Source organism: Canis lupus, chromosome 13 (assembly GCF_011100685.1).
Source record: "Canis lupus familiaris isolate Mischka breed German Shepherd chromosome 13, alternate assembly UU_Cfam_GSD_1.0, whole genome shotgun sequence".
Lineage (NCBI taxonomy): Eukaryota > Metazoa > Chordata > Mammalia > Carnivora > Canidae > Canis > Canis lupus.
Window position 1 is genome coordinate 531,234 of NC_049234.1, and position 19,206 is coordinate 550,439.

Here is a 19,206-nt window from a genome sequence, read left to right on the forward strand (position 1 = left end):
GGCTCAGCTGGGTGCATCCCGAAACACATTTATTTGATATCAGAGTTGATATTCCTCTTTTACATTGTGGTTGGGACTCATTAACTCTCAGTAAGGACCGACATTGAAGAGGAGTTTCCTCCCTCTCTCGCAAAAAATGTTTCCTTGGACAGGACATAACTCCTGTAACTGATTTGCTCTCCTGGCACAGGGCAGCATGTTGTGTGGTACCCCGAGGCTGGTAAGAAAGGGGACGACTCAAGAATTCCTGGGTGGGAAGGCTTTTCCCTGTGCTTACCACAATTGCTGAAACATGAGGTTTAATAGCCCAAGACTGGTCTATATTTGCATGGAAACTGTGTTTGTGTGGAATTTTATTTTTTTATTTCAAGATGGCCATAATAAGACCCAGACTGTTGAGGAGTCTAATGATTAGAAGCAGCTCCAAAATGTCCCACACAACCATGTTAGGTTCCATTGCAAGATCTTGTTCTCAAAGTTCAAAATGCGTGGTGTTCAGCTAGCCACCTCACTAAAGCACTTCTATCCACCTAGGGCCAGACACGTGCATTCCGTTTGCCCTTGCCTGGTGCAAGGACTGCCTCCATAAACGGCCGTGGAATTTAAGTAAGGCAGTCTGGAGGGGTGTTGGGAAGGCTCATTTTAGTAACTAGTATATTTATGTCCATAATATCACTATTAAATTGGCAAATATGAAGCAGCCTTTAGTGTGGCCCAGCGTATATAGTCACCATTCCTGGATGAGCTGTGTGCTTGGAAACAAGGAGTGTAAAGAGGGTTCTTGGCTTCCAGGAATTTGACTCAATGTTTCAATCCATTTGAGTCATGTCCCCGATTACACCTGCTTCTTTTGGAGCCATACCTGCACATTATCACCATTACTCTTCAATAGCACTGAAATTGCAATAATCTATTAAATCTGTCTTTTCCCGTTCTTTCACTGCCACAAAACAGAATTTCCAGGAGCTTGTGGGGGTGGAATGGGGGTGTTAAAAAAATACATTCTGAGTCACTGCTTGAGGAGCTTTTATTGTATTTTTCCCTCAAGTGATTCTAGTAGTGAAAGTATTATGGGTATAGAACAAGCAAACACTTAAACCGGAAACAATCAGATGGAAAGTCCTCTGCTTTAATGAGAGGTAACTGGTACTCATTTCTGAAGCTATTATCAACTGGGAGTGTGGGATTGGAGAGGCTCTTCCACTAATATAGGTAGTGGTGCTCACAAAAGAACCACTGCTTTCAAGAGAAATGTGGGCACCAGCAACTTGGTGAAACTTGGGCATCATTGCTTCTATCTGCATCTTAGGTAAGCAACCAGAGCCTCATGTAAATATCAAGACATGGCTTCACTATGCCATAGTATCCCAGTTTGTTATGAGTCATGTAGTGTCACCATCTCAACTCCAGAATGCCCAAGGAGCAAGAAAGAAATTGTGTGGCAGGGGCAAAAGGAATCTAGATCAGAGACTGGCACACTATAGTCCTAGGGCTGACCACCTGTTTTTTGTAAACAAAATTTTACTGGCATACAGCCATGCTCATTCATTTATATATCGAGTATGTTTGCTTTCATGCTAGAATGACAGAGTTGAGTAGTTGTGACAGGCAACGTTGGCCCACAAACCCAGAAATATTTACTCTCTGTGTCTTTACTGGAAAATTTTGCAGACCCCTTGTCTAGACAAATAGTCAAATGAGTCAAGTTATTGGCTAAAGATCCCCAATTCGCAATGCCAAGAGAAGGACTGGGTTGGCTTTGGTTGTTGTCATGCACTTTGTAATTTACAAAATCTTATGAGCCAGTACAACTAAAACTCCTATTCACTCCTATTCTCCTTTTGAATAAGCAATATGGAAAGTAAAATTAGGTCTTGATATATTTTGTATGTTGCCTGGACTTCTAAAGCATTGCTGGATTGCTGAAATGTGCGTAAGTCAATGTCATTTCTCAAAACTTTTAAAAGATGCAAATGTTGGCAACTACTAAAGTATTGGCATTATGCTTGTGTCTGTACAAAGTTCTGCAATGCTCAAAACCACGTTTTGTAGCTATAAATGTAGCCCTACTTCAAGTGAAACTCTTTAGTCTAAATATTTTCCCAATCTTTGAAACCAGTTTTAAGAGTCATCAGAAATCTTTAGTTTAAGACACCAGACACATTTCTTAGTTGAGCCTTCCAGTGCCAACATGTTGGACCAATTCAGTAAAACATGCCATAAATTATATGACTGCTTTATTTGAATTACGGGATACTTTCCACAATAGCAGGAATTCTTACCAGGAGTTCAAACATGAGTTCTAGGTTATTATTCAGACAATGGTGATGGATTCAAATCTTGCCTTTGTAACCAGGTTTGGTCAGGGGTATAGTTTATGACAAAGAACAAAGCTAGAAGACCCCTAGTAGTTAAGGGGTTTGCAGTTTCAATAGCTCTGAGTCACACAACCTTCACAAGCTGGAGGACAATTGGCTGGAACAACTTTGGACTAGTATGTTAGAAGTGATTTGAAGGTTTTGAAATGTCATTAAAGATAGGGCTTATTACTTGATGTTGGTTACAATGAAGGCTAGCTCTTTTCATGTCATTTAAATATATTAGTAAATCATAAATAACATATATGATTATGGACTCTATGGGCATATGAATCTTAGTAGATATGTGACTAGTCACGGCAGAAAAGCCATTCAGGGTACAGGAGCACACAGCCGTCATCTCTAGACTCAGGTTGCGCCACCTGGCTACGTCTACAGATTTAAATGGCTAAAATCCAGTTCTCTACTCATAGCTGTACTTTTGCCTAGAAGAGTTTATAAAGCTTGGGATAATAAATTGGGGGAAGAAATGGTGTCCTAGTGAAAATAACACTAAGAATTTAAATACAATTTTTGAGACTTGTGTCGAGTTAAAACATAATAAACCCACTAGGTAAGTCATAAGAACTACACATATATAAGCACAGGATATGAAGTTTTCAGTTTCAAGTATAATAGGATCATATAGCTGAAGAAAATGTTCATTCTATATTTTTTGAAAAATTGGGTCTTAATTCTTAAATTGCTCCTTTCTTAATCTGAAAAAGTTCACTAGCCAAGGTATACATCATCACAGAATGCCACTTACAAAACTCTAATTTTAAAGATACCCTTAATTTTCAAAGGACAGTTACAATAGGGCTCACTTTCAGAAAAGATGATTCACCGTTCTAACTTAGGAATAGAAAGGTGAGATCCTTATGGGGGAGGCTCATAAAAGATGTTGTAGGAGAAACAAATGTTCTCAAACCTTTGGTACAGGAGTGAGGTTGTGGGATGAACATGTCTCTTTTAAAGTAAGGCAGCTGATGCTATAAGTCATGTGGGAAAGGCAGCCTATGTGTTCTGGAGCCAAAATCATGAATGTACATTTTTGTGTGACAGTCCTGCTTGGGGAGCCAGGGTCTAATTAAAATCTAGCCGGTTAGATGTTCACAAGGGGGAAGTCCAGGGTGTGGGGAACACTTCAAATTACATTCCATGAAGACATTAGACTGTCAGAGCTTAGGAAGGCCTGGTTGTCTGTAAAAAAGGAGGTGGGATAAAGGGCTGTGTAATGCTAGCACATGTCAGCACAAAATAGCTGTGGACACAAATGGAACATATGCAGTTTTTTTAAAGGTGGTATCGAATAGCAGGCCAGCAGCCATCCCTCTCGGCATTTTAGTCCTCTTTCTTCTCTCCACTTTGGCTCTTTGTTGAGACACTTCCATCAGGCAAAGTTCCATAGGATAAGCCATTTGAATCTGGTTGTATTTTGTCCAACATTTGTTTCCCTGTGGAGATAACAATCACAAAAAATCCTTTGCTCTCTTAAAAAAAGAATAAGTCTTAATAATAATTTCTCTCTCTAGGCCACATTTCATTCCCTTTTTAAAATAAGATGTAGTCTGGGCAGCCCGGGTGGCTCAGTGGTTTAGCGCCGCCTTTGGCCCAGGGCCTGATCCTGGAGACCCGGGATCGAGTCCCATGTCGGGCTCCCTGCATGGAGCCTGCTTCTCCCTCTGCCTGTGTCTCTGCCTCTCTCTCTCTCTCTCTCTCTCTCTCTGTGTCTCTCATGAATAAATAAATAAAATCCTTTTAAAAAATACGATGTAGTCACTCTCTCAACAGAAGAAGAGATAAACATCAGGAAGAAAAGGCCCCGGAACTCAATGTCCCTTAATGGGGACAATGCACTGTCCCTGGAGAGAGTGGTCTCCCCACCACCCAGGGCCTACTGTGCTGGGCATGGAAATTGGGTTGGATCAGCAGAGAGGTGAACATGCAGCATCCATTCATCTCCACACCTTCCTTCCTGGGGTCCTTTCTCCTTTTCCATGTTTGGTCTAATGCATGTAACAACAAAGAAAAGCAGACTCCCACAGCAGCTTCTAAAAGCTGTTGCTGATCTTCTGGATGGGGCTTTGTGAAATGAAAAATTGCGTTAAAAATACGTAAACACTATTTTACCATCCAAGTCATTTACAATGCACATCTTTGCCACAAACACCAATTCTTGCTCTTAGCTGATAAGAGGGCTCAAGAAGGAAAGAGAACACAGAATTCCTTGGGTCCTATTTTCTCAGGTAGAGCATGAAGGCTTTAATGGTTTTTGCTTCAAAGACTTGGACCTAACAGAATGGTAGAGGAAGCTGTCAGAATGTCATTACTTCTGTCTAGAAACCTGCAGGTCACCCCAAATCCCTAGCAAAGCCAGAGATATTGGGTGGGCAGGGGAAGAGGTGAGGACACAGCCAGCTGTTTGCTATGCTCTAAAGATTGCTTCTGTTGTCTGCGTGACTACAGTGAGAGTGGAGGACTGCCTACATGCACATGTTTGATGGTCAGGATGAAGAAGGCAATGGGGGCGGGGGGAGAAGCTACCCATGTTCCCACATTCGGGTGACTGTGAAGAACACCCCTTCTGTCCCCACTGTACACAGGCCACTGCAGTCTTCCCCAGGGACTGTTTTCTTTAGCAGCCTAATGCCCTGTCCTTAGAAGTTCCTTCAAAGGCTCTCCAGGCAGCAGGGGACCCCTGCTGCTGGTAGTCATTCCCCACTCTTATCCTCCTTTTTCAGTTTAAGGAACCCCCCAAAAAGACATTTGCAACACCAAATCAAGAAAATGGGGCCAGTGTTCTGTGTAAAACTGACATTCAAATAAATGATTATTAACACTGACAGTTAAAACATTGCCTCTGGTTTCATCGTTAAATAAACACTTTTCTGAGGATAAGAATTATGTTTTATATTGATTTTAACACCCCAAATAACACCAGCAACTATTAATTTATAAGGATAAAGTTTTCCATCGTAAGTTAAAGAATATACAGTTTTACCAGGAATATTTCCAAAATCAATGTAGGACTGTGGCAGATGTTCCTTTTCTCGACTTCTTGTGACCAAAAACACACCAAGGAACGACAGAAAACACCTGTAAGAATAATATTAATAAAGAACACAAGAACACTGAAACAACCTATGGTGTTAAATAACTGAGCCCCATATTCTACATGATGACATAAATTGCACTGGGTTTGTTTTTCCTGTTTCTCAGGGTAAGCCTTCTAGAATTTGTCTTAATTGCTACAGCCAATTATATTTTTTTCCCAGAACCAAGACCTGGGTGGCTTCCAATAAATCTCTGCCCCAGGTTTTTACCATCTGGAGGCTAATTCAGGCTCTAAACCCTTTGGGTAGACACTAGGTCTCATTTTCTATCCATGCATGCCCAGACCTGGCATGCAACATGAGCAAAAATATATATATATTCTTTAATTTTCTAGGAAATTTAATTGTCCTTGGCCATAAGAATAGTCATAGTTTCCTAGAAGTTTAGGCTTACCCAAGTATCTTATGAAATTGAATTTTCAAGCTTAGATGGTTTTCTATGCTGAAAATAGTCTGGGCTCAAGTCTGCATTAATAATGGTCATGCAGAACACCAGATCAAGAAACAGCTAAGCATTAATGGAGTGCCAGCTGTAACCAACAGAAGATCTTACACACTGGTCATATTTTGTCAAAGTTCTGCTCTCTGTTTGCAGGCATGTCAGCAATGATGCTGACCAAATTTCCAGGAAGGGCTAAAAAGGGCCCAGACACAAGAAAGGGATACCACCAATCTGACGTTATTAGGTCCAAAGCTAATAACCTGCCCCAGACTTAACCTTTTACTCTAGGTGATTCCAGAGGCATCTGTGGTTCCTGAGTGAGTTCTAACCTAGAAATTTCCTAGAGCAAGGTAGGTCTGATTTAGTACAGAAAAGTCATAGAGTAGCTACAATAGCCTGTGGATTTATCTAGACCTTGCCTGGAACTGGAAATCCCCAGGTTCTGAATCCTCAGAGGGAGACCCAAGTTACCAAGTCAAAGAAACGGAGTTCTGTATAGGGTGTTAAATTGAAAACTATGTTTCTTTTAAGAGCTCAGGAAACTAATGTTTCTTATGTTATCTTCCAATTTTATATACCTCAGTACAATGCCAAAAATCCCACATAAAAGTAATAGGATTTCACATTCCTTACTTATGAGACATCTACTCACCCAAAAAAATATATAAATACAGTTACAAAAGCTGCACCAAGGAACTCCTGATAAAATATGATACCTGTAGCAGGAATAAAAGACAAACTTAATTTTAGGGTAAAAATATATGTTATATATATATATATATATTTGGAATATATTACTTACACATTGTTTTTCAAATTGTGTTAATGTATTATTTTTTTCTAAGTACAGTTATCCTTAAAATATAAATTCTGTAGCTTAGTTTTAAAATATTTGCATGCCACACTTAAAATCTTCAGTGATTTCAAAAAGAACAGAGATTCATAGACTTCAATAATCATGTATTATTATTACTATAAAATCAACACAATTGACGTAACTTTTATAAGTAGATATTTCTCTCTCTCTCTCTTTTTTAAGATTTTATTTGTTAATGAGAGACATGGAGAGAGAGAGGCAGAGACACAGGCAGAGGGAGAAGCAGGGTCCATGCAGGGAGCCTGATGTGGGACTCGATCCTGGGACTCCAGGATCACACCCTGGGCTGGAGGCGGCGCTAAACTGCTGAGCCACCAGGGCTGCCCTGTAAGAAGTAGACATTTCTTACCCAGTCTAAGATTTGTCCCACTGGAACATGCAAGAAAACAAAACTCTAGTGACATTTCTCACCTACCCTTTTAGGCCAGGGATCAGCAAGCCTGACCTGAGAGAGTCTGAGTAGACTCAGGCCTCTGACACATCATTCCCTTTAGGGCAGCACTAGCCACTCATGCTGGCACTCTTAGCAATGCCATGTGTGTGCTCAGGCACCGCAAGGAACAGCAGCAACTGCCATTCTACCCAGCTCCATCTCTTACTGCCACCACCCTCTCTCCCTTCTCCTTCTTTGGGTCTTCCTTTTTGGGTGAAGGAAAACTTGGATGTGTTGTTTAATAAACTTTTCTCCTCTTCTTGCTGGTCTCGATGATTTCTTCTTGGTCTAAGGTCCCAAAGCCTTCAGAGAGTTGTTGTTTTCTTTTAAAGGGTATCTTTAAATAATGTATTATTTGGAATTGAATTTGTGTGTGTGTGTGTGTGTGTGATATTAGCCTTCCTAGTCATCCGACAAATATTTATGGAGTCCTACGTGCCAGCCACTGTGCTAGGTGCTGCAGATACCACGATGAACAAGACAGAGTCCTCTACCTGAGGAGTGCTCTCAGAAGCCCATATCCTCACCTAGAGAATAAGCTTTGTCCAGGAAGAAGCCCAAGTCCAGTTCTAATAAGTATCTGTCAAGGGGATGAGCATTATTCCACATTACTGCACACTTGCTTGTAGTCATTTTAATGTTTTCGTGTTATTCTAAGCAGATGCACCATAATATTCATTTCTCTAAGGGCATTTTAAGCGGTTTTGAAATTTTTTTTTGCTTTAGTCAAGTAGCAATAAACTTCTTTGTACATATTTCTTTTTTTTTCTCAGCATCTTAGGACTTTTCTAGTTATTGCTGTTTAAAGCAGAATTTTTTTAAAGAGTAGAAACATCTTTAAAAAAATTTTTGTAGTAAAATATAAATAACATAAAGCTTATTACCATTATAACCATTTTTAAGTTTGCAGTTGTGTTAAGTATATTCACACTGTTGAACAACTAATCTCCAGACCTTTCTCACCTTGCCAAACTGGAAGTCCATACCTATTAAAGGACAACTCTTCATTTTCCCCTCCTCCAGCCTCTGGCAATCATCACTCTACTTTCTACTTCCCATTCCTGTAAGTCAGACTACTCCAAATACCCCATATAGGTGCAATCATACAGCACTGGTCTTCTTATTTCACTCAGCATAACGTCCTCAAGGTTTCCATGTTGTAGCATGGGTCAGAATTTCCTTCCTGTTTAAGGTTGAATAAAATTTGATTGTATGACATACCACTTATTCTTTTTCCATTCATCTACCAATGGACATGTGAGTTGCTTCCACCTTTTGGCTACTGTAAATAATGCTTCTATCACCCAGGCATACAGGTATGTTTGAGTACTTGCTTCCAATTCTTTTGGGTATGTACCCAGAAGTGGAATTGCTGAACTGTGTGGTAATTCTATGCTTAATGTTTGGAGGAACTGCCATAGTGTTTTCTATAGTGGCTACTTCATTTGACATTCCCACCAACAGTGCAAAGAATTTAATTTTTTCCAGATCCTCAGCAATACTTGTTAATTTTTTTCTATCTGCCATCCTAATGGGTACAGGTGGTGGTATCTCCTTGTGATTTTGACTTAGATTTCTCTAATGATTAGTGATGTTGAGCATCTTCTCATGTGCTTACTGGTCATTTGTACATCTTCTTTGGAGAAATGTCTATTCAAGTCCTTTGCCCATCTTTAGATTGGGTTATTGTTATTGTGGTTATTGTTGCACTGTAGGATCAAAGACTAAAAATATTTTTAAGGTTCTAGATAAAAGCTATGAAACTGAGTTCTAGGAGGGCAGTATCATACCACCCAACTCCATGGCAGGACCTATGATACTGTAGCCTTGCTGGCATCAATTATTGCAATAAAAAGTATGAAACAGAAACTTTACCAATTTATAGGCAAAATATGGTATGGACTTTTAGTTTTAAGCTAGACTTTTTGATGGGGGCAAAAAGGGAAAGTTAGTCAAGAAGCTTCACCTCCATTCCATACTTCAACAGCAGATGAATGATCACTCCCAGAAAGCTCCAGCCTCCCTGACTCATCAATTACTTGGTGTGTTGAGTACTGAGATTCCAGCCCTGTTGGTCCTCCTACAAAAGATTCTTTTCAAGGGAACTATATTTTTTTACACATCTTTACAACATTAATATTAACTATTAGGGGACATGTCATGCCTGTAACTCTTTTTGGCCCTATTAATTTTTTCTAATAACTCTAGGGCACACAAATATGAAATCTTTTCTTACTTTCTTTTGTCAACAAGCATAAAATGCTTTTAAAAAATAAGATGTCTTTGTATATGATTTTTCTCTTTAAAAGTAAGGTTCAATTTGGGGAAATAAAAAAATGCATCAATTATTCTTAAAAACTGCCCACTAGCAAAAAAAAAACAAAACAAACAAAAAAAAAAAAACTGCCCACTAGCAGTCGCATTGTTCACCATGAAATAAGAAAGATGTGCCAATTAGGTAACATATTCCTTAATTACTACCAAAATGCATAAACTTTGTTTTGGCAAATGAACTTCCAATATGAGATGGTAGTAAATATATCCAATAAGCCAATAAACAAGGGCACACAAGGAGTAACCTTAGGAGTGAGAGACCGGAATCTACCATATTTTTGTCTGTACCAATTTTCAAATTTACGCTTTTTTAAAAAAACTACTGTGTCTCATACACACACACACACACACACACACACACACACACACACACACATATATTTGGAAATACCAAAGAACCAGAATAGTAAAAAATAGAGTCCAGAGCATCAAAGATAGTGGTTTGTATTCTCATCTGCCTGGCCTTCCATGGAACACTGGATTCAGTGTTGGGCCCCACTCTGATGAAGGCAGTGAGGGACAGGGAAGAAGAGTTAGGACGCTTCCACTGCTTTGATTATCAGAAGGGCTGGCAAGGAGAAGACTCCAGAAAGCAGAGCTAAGATGAGAGTCTTGAATTCACAGTCTCATTTAACCTAAAGATTCCTTGTCTCATTTACTCTGAAAGAAACTTGATTTTATGCCTGGTGTAGGGGTAGAATCACCTAGGTGTAGAAAGCCGAAGCTCACCTGCTATAATGGCACTGGTCGTAAAGAAGACGTGGTTGACTGGCACCACCATTGTTGTGTTGTAGAGTTTTGTAGCTTGATTCAGGAACCTAGAGCAGAAGACACTTACTGGGGCTTGGACTTTAAGAGACGCTCAGCAACATGTATGTTAACAGTAACATCAAGAAACTTAAGCTACAACTACAAAGGAAAAGGAAGTGCAGTAAAAGGGCATTTCCAATCAGCAGTCATAGCTCATAGCTTATATGCATCTGATGTATGAGATCAGATGTCAGGTTTTATGGTCTGTTTAAACCAACAACAGTAACAATGAAAAGTAATTAATCATATTCTGAGGCCACAGAAGTTTGAGTTGGAAGCGATTCAAGCTGCTGGACCAGTATCACACTGGAGCTGATTCATTAGGATAGACCCTAGAATCTGTTAAGTATCATATCTGGGGAATAGTATAGCTATCCATTGACATGCCACGTGCCAAGAAAGAAGATGGAGAAGTAAAGGAATGTTTAATATTTCAAAAACAATGCTCAGGACTCCAGCTGCAGAGCACATGTGGGAGCTCAGCTTCTCACTTTGGCCACCAACATGATTCAGTTTCCCACAATGAAGCTGTGCTGCCCTGTCACTGACATAAACTGGACAATTTTAAAAAGCACTAATGCTTAGGTCCTGTCCTGGCACAACTTAAAAAAAAAAAAGTTTTGTGGGTAGGCCCAAGTGTGCCTGAGCTTGTGTGCACATGCGTGCCTGTGTGCACACACTTATGTATGAATATATACATGCATGTAGATGTGTGTGTGTATATATATACATATACACACACATATCTATATACATACAGATACATGTATATATACATATACAGATATATACAGGAGAACAAACACATCTCCTTGGGTGTTATTTCACTGGGTGGCCAGTCCTACAGTTCCAATGTGTTCAAGGTAGGTCCAGTGTGGCAGAGGCAGAGCCAGAACAAGGGTGACGGGAATCCGGTATACCTTCAGTTGTACCTGCCTCTTAAATTCATAAAGCTGAGTTGAAAGATAACAATCACTAAACTCCAAAAGATATTCTAGCAGTGCTGATTATCTCAGAAGAAGAAAGGGAGATGAAACAAAGTAGCGAGGGTCAAGCATTAGAAACACACTCATTCTCATAAGGAAATGACAGATGAAACTGCGACAAACCATTGGGTTTCTCCAGTCATTGTCCACATTTCCTTGCAACAGGGCCTATGTCCAACCCGTAACGATTAGACTTGACTGCTAGCTGCCATGGAGAGCACCACTCTCTTCCTGATGATAGGCTCTGATCTCCCAGCTGGCACCGGAATGGTGCTTTTGCATAGATTTTGGGATAAACAGAAAACTTCCTGGCTGACCAAAGATAGTCTTGCAGGGAAGGGCATAATCATGATGTGAAATGGAGGGGAAGTGAGTGAGGCAGATGGAGGTGGTGGGGGTGGGGGAAGAACAGAAATTTAAAATGTTCCATGTCACCACAATTAGACCCCAAGAGAAACATAAAACAATCATTCTATGATCCCAGGGGTACAAAGGAAATTCTGGCCAAGGATGCAAAGTTCTGGGTAAAGGATTTCCCTCCCAGCCAAACGTCTGGTTTTGTCCATCCCTGTGCAATTAATGAGCATGAGCTAAGGATGAAGGTGAAGGGTTCAGGTATTTCCTATATTTAGAATGACATCCTGGATGTGGACCTGCCCCTTTGATTTATTGCTAATGACAACCTGCATATGATGGATATTAATTACAAGCAGAAGAGCATCAGGAAAGTATCAAAGTGCACTTAGCTAGATTACGGCATACTTTAGAATTCACAAGATATGAAGGCAATGCTTAGTGCAAGCTTATTATTGGACACGAAGGATAAAGCAAGGCATGCTGGCTGAGGACAAGCTATAGACTCTTCACCCTTAGAAATCAGTTACATCAGTTACACCTAATTGTAATGATCAACGGACGCCCATAAAGATAAATGCGCAGAGAAGCACAGGGATGTTGAAAGATTAGTAAGTATGTAGAAGCTAACTTACTTGACTTGGAAAACACAAGATGCTATCATAATGATACACATGATATAGAAGATGGGATAAGTTAGTTGCATTTGATCCATCACAGAAAAAGTGATCATGCCTGAGACTGCTTTTACCGAAATTACAGTCAATGAGGCTGAAAAAGAAAACAAGAAACACAAATAAAATACATACTTGAGACAAAATTACAAATAAATATTTTAAGTTTACACAGGAGAGTAGTTGATACCCCAGTTATGCTCTCAGAATGCAGGCTCAGGGGAGGTGGCATTAGGACGTGACACCAGATATGCAGTAGCGCTGCTGCTCAAAGCTGCGCTGGATTTTGAATTTGCTTAAATCTGCTCAAGATCGGCTGTGAAACTGGGTGCTTTTAATCTTTGCAGCAAGCAAAGCTTAAAAGCTTATTTTTCCAGCCCTAACTGTTGAAAGGATGCCACAGAGGTTATAATCATTAGGAGATGGGAGAGTAGAAAACAGTGAAGCAGAGAGAGAAGAAAAGCCAGATAATCCATGTGACATGAATGGGAAAATAACTATTAAACTAGACTGAAAAAATTTAAAACCAAATAGATGAGAAAACTGGAGTGTGTAAATCAATTCACTCTGTGAGTTTACTAAGAGTTGTACTGAGTCTACATATGAGCCTTTTTGTCCATAAATGTCTAGAAGCTTCATGAAAAATATTTTTTGACAAAGACAGTAATTGGAAGCAGGACCAGATCTGAGTATTCATTTCTCAGAGTCAACCATAAATCTAAGATGTACATAAGCAGTGTCTATTCTCTATGCTAAAGAGGAACCTGTTAGGAGAACAAATTTTTCATAGGTTACAAATAGCAATGAAGTGACTTGATAAGATTATAACAGGAAAGCAATGAAGCATTTTCTAGAAACACTGTGTCTCTGTAGGAAGAAAATAGTGTTTTCTTTTTGTTTTAGGTTGCTTAATGTTGCATATAATTCCAAAACTTAGCTAAAACTTACAGTGAAAAAATAATTTTTACATGAAGTCAAATAACTGTAAGTCAAAGGCAATGTGAAGGAGAAAAATTATCTTTGGTGCTGTTGATCTACCTGGTCATAATATATCTGGCCTTTATTCCTTTTTGACAAAGTATATAGATATATATGTGTGTGTATGTGTGTATATAGATACATATATATGTATCTATATACTTTTATATATATATATAAAATAAAGATATATATAAAGTTATATATATATATAAAGAATAAGTTTAAAATAGCAGCTGATGGCCAATCAGGGAAAGCCTCCCATAATCTCCTTTTCCAAAAAACTGAAAATATATTTTAATTTGAAGAGTACCAGGGTACACTTCCAAATTAGGCATCTTCTTTTCATAATTAACAGAGAACAGGTGATAAATTTTAAAAACAAACCCCCAATCTGAACAAGAGGCCCTTACAACCAGGCCTCTCTTCATCTTAAAATGCCTTTTGGGGACGCCTGGGTGGCTCAGCAGTTGAGCGTCTGCCTTTGGCCCAGGGCATGATCCCGGGGTTCTGGGATCGAGTCCTGCATCGGGCTCCCTGTGTGGAGCCTGCTTCTCTTCCCTCTGCCTCTGTCTCTGCTTTCTCTCTGTGTCTCTCATAAATGAATAAATAAAATCTTTAAAAAAAATGTCTTTTGACCTGATCATTTTACATGTTTTCTACAGATTATGACAATAGTCATACTTTAGCTAATCTAGGAATTTTAAATATCTGCAGTGATGTATGTCACTGAATGGTTTAAGTTTATAAGGTTAGCTCTTGAGGGACCTTGGTTTCCTCCTCAAAATTTTGCTTGAAATTAGAACACAATGTGATTATGGTCTTGGGGTCAGAACAGCCAGATTTTCCAAAGGATCATTAATGGGAAAGAGCTGAACACTGTTCCATTAGCCTCACAACCTCCGGATTGCAAAGGTTCTTCAAGGTTCATCTAATGCAACTACCATCTGATATTAAGTTATACTTAACTGCAAAACAAAAACAAAACTACACTTCTTTATTAAACAGCTAAACCAACTATTGGTTTGCTCTAATCACTGTATTTTCAAAGCATGTATAATCATCAACTGATTAATCACTCTTTACGTAACTTATGTAACTGTACATTATTTCTAGGCTGTGACAAGGATTCTGTTTTATTTTTGGGTGGGAGTGTGGTTAATGAGGACAGGTGGCAATACAAAATGTAATGCAATATCATTCTAATGTATATATAAAAATATAAAGTGTTTATATATCTTCTATTTTTATATACAGAAAAGAGGCTAGAAAAAATACTAGAAGGAATTACATCAAGATACTCTCAGTGGTTATCTCTAAGCTTTGGGATTATGATAATCTTTAAGCTCATTGTTTTAAGCTCTAAAAGTTTATATGTTCCTTTAAGAAAATTCAGAAAAACACAGAAAAGCCTGAAAACAAAAATGAAAATCACCTGCTCTCAACACTCATCCCCAAATCATTTTTAACACTTGGGAATATTTCTTTGTAGCTATTTTTCTGTCTCTAAGTATGGATATATTGTAACATACAAATCATATAATATATACTATTTAGGAACCTATTTTCAATTGTCATTAAGTATTTTCTATGCCATTAAATATTCTGAAGCATGATTTTCTTCAGTTGTGAAGTATGCCTTTGCACAAATACTTACTTTATCTTGGTAATTCTCTATTTTTGCATATTTAGGTTACATGCCTTTTTTTAGTATTAAAAATGAGGCTGTGATGAATATTCCTGAACATAAATCTTTGCATACCACTCTGCCAATTGCCCCAGGAAAATCACCCTAAAGGGGACTTTGTTAACAGCTGCTGTTCTGAAATACACTGTCAAGCTGCCTTCTACAGAGTACCAGTCACACTCCCAGAACACTGAGCGGCAGTGCTCAGTTACATGGATTTTTATATTTTTTTCTTGATGAGTCTCTCTGTTTTCTTAGTTCTCAACAATAGACATTACAGCGTACCATTTTTACCTGACGTAGCTGACTTGTGTTTGAAATCTGGCCTTCTCAGTTTTCTGCTACTTCATCAATTGCTCCTTCTAGAGACTTGCTCAAATTGCCATCAATGTCTACTTATTAGAGTTATCAATATTTCATTTATTAATTTGGCTTCTGTAATCCAAGTATGCAAAGCAGAGAGAAGGACCTCCTAGCTTTCCCAGCTTTCTTGATCAGCTGAAAGCATTCTGCCGGGAGTCCTAAGACTCCTTTAAGAAAGATTACAGCCACAGTCATGGGGAGCCACCCATTAGAAGCCAGAACGCTTTCTCCCCAGTTGCCCTCACTTGCTGTTTTTCCTTTTTAGTTCTTTTCTTTTAAAATCTATATGATTTGGGGGCAGCCCCGGTGGCGCAGCGGTTTAGTGCCACCTGCAGCCTGGGGTGTGATCCTGAAGACCTGGGATCGAGTCCCACGTCAGGCTTCCTGCATGGAGCCTGCTTCTCCCTCTGCCTGTGTGTCTGCCTCTCTCTCTGTCTCTATGAATAAATAAAAGCTTAAAAAAATAAAATCTATATGATTTGTATCAAATAAAATATATCAAATTTTTATCAAATATTATATATCAAATAATATGTTAACAAAAAAAAAATCCACCTGCCTACTGCCTTTCATTCATTTCCAGTGTACGCCTCATACGTGCTTTTAATCACAACGATGGTAGGTACAAGGTTGTGTGCTACTTTTTCATTTAACTTAACACCATACATATTTTTCAAGGCTGCCACATGAATTTCACAATCATTTTTTCTTGTAAAAGTCATTACTGATCATTGTAAAATACCCAGCCAGCACAGGTAAGTATAAAGCGAAGAGTGGGTGTCTTTTTCTCTTTTCTTATTCTAGTGAGAACACCTCTGGTTTTCATGAACGGGTGTGCTCTAGCTTTTGGGTTAAGAGAAGTATGTTCTTCCAATGTTACAGAAACAGAGAATAGAATGGTGCTTGTCAGGGGCTGGGGGTGGGGGAAATAGGGTGATATAGGTCAAAGGGTCCAAATATTTAGTTTAAGAGGAGGATCTGAGGATCTAAGATACCACATGGTAACCATAATTAGTAACATGGTATATTGTGTACTCTAGAGTTCCTGAGAGATCTTAAGCATTCTCACAGCACACACACATAGAAGAGTTAACTATATTAACTATATGAGGTGATAAATGTGTTCATTATCTCGAGTGTGGTAATTACTCTAAAATGTATATGCATATCGAATTATCATGTTGTATACTTTAAATATGTGCACTATATGTGTGAATTATTTCCCAATAAAGTGAAAATTGTTAAAAAGAGAGAAATATGTTTTTAACACACAGATATCTCTATTCCAATTGCATTTCAAATTCTTTATTAGGAATGGATATTAAACTTTAACATGTCTCTTCAGCATCTAGATATTTACATATTTCCTTTTTGAGTCATTAATATGATGAACTATATTAATGGATTTCTTAAAGAACAATCCTTTCTTTTTTAAGATTTTATTTATTTATTCTTGAGAGACAGAGACAGAGACACAGACAGAGGGAGAAGCAGGCTCCCTGCAGGGAGTCCGATGTGGGACTCGATCTGGGATTCTGGGATCACGCCCTAAGCAGAAAGCAGATGCTCAACCACAGAGTCACCCAGGGTCCCAAGAACGATCCTTTCATTCCCATAATTAATTTAGTTAATTAAAAATGTTTACTTTAAAAAAAATGTTTACTAAAAAAAAAAAATGTTTACTTTGAGCTCACTGTCCTCAGTTCTACGAAATTATATACAGTGTAACTACAACAGAGATGGCTATGTCTTCAGAACTAATCTGATGGGGGAGAGGAGTTCATACCGGAATATAAGGATATAAGTAGAGTATGTAAGTATAAATTATTATTCGTGTTTCAAAGAAAAAGAACTGGTTTCATAAAGACCATTTGGTCATGAAGTATGATTTTTTTTTTCTGGATTCTACTTGCTCATCTTTTATTTGAGACTTTTACACATTAATACTCAGTAGTGAAAATAGTTCATGGTGTACTGTTTGGGATCAGTATACTGATTATGTAAAGAAAAAAAAAGGTGAAAGCTTTCTTCTTATGTCTTCAAATAGTTTAAACAACACCAGAATAATCTGTTTCTTAAAGATTAAATGCATTACCATCTAGGTTGAAAGTAAATGTAGTCCTGATTCTCTTCAGGATGTAGCTTCTATTTCCTCCACAGCTATTTTCCTTTAAGAATTAGCAGTTTAATCAAGTTTTCATATTTATTTTCAATTTTATCTTGAATTTTGGGTATTTGAGATTTTTTTTTTTTTGTCTTATGGAGGGTCTATTTTAATGTCTTTTATGAATAGATTTTGGGTTTATTTATCAATCCACTGCTTTTTGGTTCTATTTCATTAATTTTTACCTTTATTAAGCACTCCTTTTTGCTTTCCTCAGCTTTATTTCAGTTTTATTCCTCCCTAACTTTTTGAGTGGAGTGCTTGACTTACATTTAAAGTAATGAATTTCCTTCTGAATATAGCATTAGTCATAAACTATAGGTTGAATAGTAAGTGTTTTCATAATAATTTTAAAAATATATGCTGCAATGAAATCTTGTTTTCTACTAGGGTCCAGCAGTAGTTTAAGAGTAGTGTTAACATTTCCAGATGTTACAGTCTTACTCTTTTCTATTTTTGTTATTATTTTCTGTTTTTATTTCGCTGTGATCTGAGAATGTGGTCTGTACTATTTCAACTTCCTGGAATTTATCAAGGATTTCTCTGTGGCCAATTATATAATTACCTTCTGTAAATGTCACACAGGCACTTGAAAGCAGGTGTATGGCCTGTTTTCAGGATTTAGAGTTCAACGCGAGATCAAAATTATGGACTCATTCCTCTATCCTTACATATTTGTCTACTGTGGGACTCAGGAAATTTAACAAAATCCCCTACCCCTGGACAAGCAGAGCAGGACTGACTCTATTTTGGGCTGCACCCGCCTTGTGCTGACCTGCGTATTACTTAGGGCGCTGTCCCGCCCTAGTCAAAGACCAGGACACACCCGAATCGGAAATCCGGCTCAGCGGACCAGCCTGACTGTGCAACATTCTGCGTATCCTATGGGCCACTGGCCCCTATAAAGCTGCTACGCCGCTTAGTCTCGGGGTCCACGTCCCTGCTCCGCTGTGTCGGGTGCACTTGGACCCATGCTGGAGCTTGTAAATAAACCCTCGTGTGTTTGCATCGGTGTCGGCTCCTCGGTGGTTTCTCGGATTCGCGATCTTGGGCACAGCATCTACCCATCTTCCATGAGCTAAGAGAAGTCTGCTACTCTTCCCATATTCTGTTAATGTAATTTCCAAAAGAGCTGCTGCTCGAGTCTCTGAAGGTCTCCTGGCCGTGCTGTCTCCTCTCCTGACCCCCAGGCCCACCATGATGAGCAGCTAAATACTAATATGGGGCCTCCAGGAGCTCCTGCTGCATTTAATGCTTCTGCCTTGATTTTAATGTAGATAGTAATAGTATGGCCATCTGCTTTCTTTTACTTTCAATCTGAGTTACCTTGTTTTAGATGACACTTATGTATGAAGCCAAAGTATTTCACAACCAGCAAGGGCCAATTAGAAAGAGCACTATTTCTATGACTCTCACAGATCTGACCCTGAGGACACTGGCTGAATACAATTTCAGAATCTTTTTCAAAATCAACCTGGTAGGAATGCCTGGGTGGCTCAGCAGTTTAGTGCCTGCTTTCAGCCTCTGGCGGTCCTGGAGTTCCAGGATCGAGTCCCACATCAGGCTCCCTGCATGAAGCCTGCTTCTCCCTCTGCCTGTATCTCTGCCTCTGTGTGTTTCTCATGAATAAA

The 19,206-nt window shown here is 38.8% G+C and overlaps 1 protein-coding gene across 6 annotated transcripts in view; it reads right to left on the reverse strand.

The window, feature by feature from the left end:
• Nucleotides 1-2,220: 2,220 nt before the first annotated feature.
• Nucleotides 2,221-19,206, reverse strand: part of NIPAL2 (NIPA like domain containing 2) — a 76,863-nt gene continuing 59,877 nt past the window's right edge. For 5 of the 6 annotated variants that reach the window (XM_038555149.1, XM_038555150.1, XM_038555148.1 and 2 more), the window contains exons 7-12: nt 12,345-12,480; nt 10,289-10,377; nt 9,192-9,317; nt 6,568-6,631; nt 5,362-5,456; nt 2,221-3,814 (exon numbers count right to left, since the gene is read on the reverse strand). In XM_038555149.1, coding sequence (XP_038411077.1) covers nt 3,702-3,814; nt 5,362-5,456; nt 6,568-6,631; nt 9,192-9,317; nt 10,289-10,377; nt 12,345-12,480 — 623 coding nt within the window. In that variant the 3' untranslated portion in view covers nt 2,221-3,701. The remainder of the gene's footprint in view (nt 3,815-5,361; nt 5,457-6,567; nt 6,632-9,191; nt 9,318-10,288; nt 10,378-12,344; nt 12,481-19,206) is intronic. The other variant, XM_038555146.1, reaches the window with a different exon arrangement.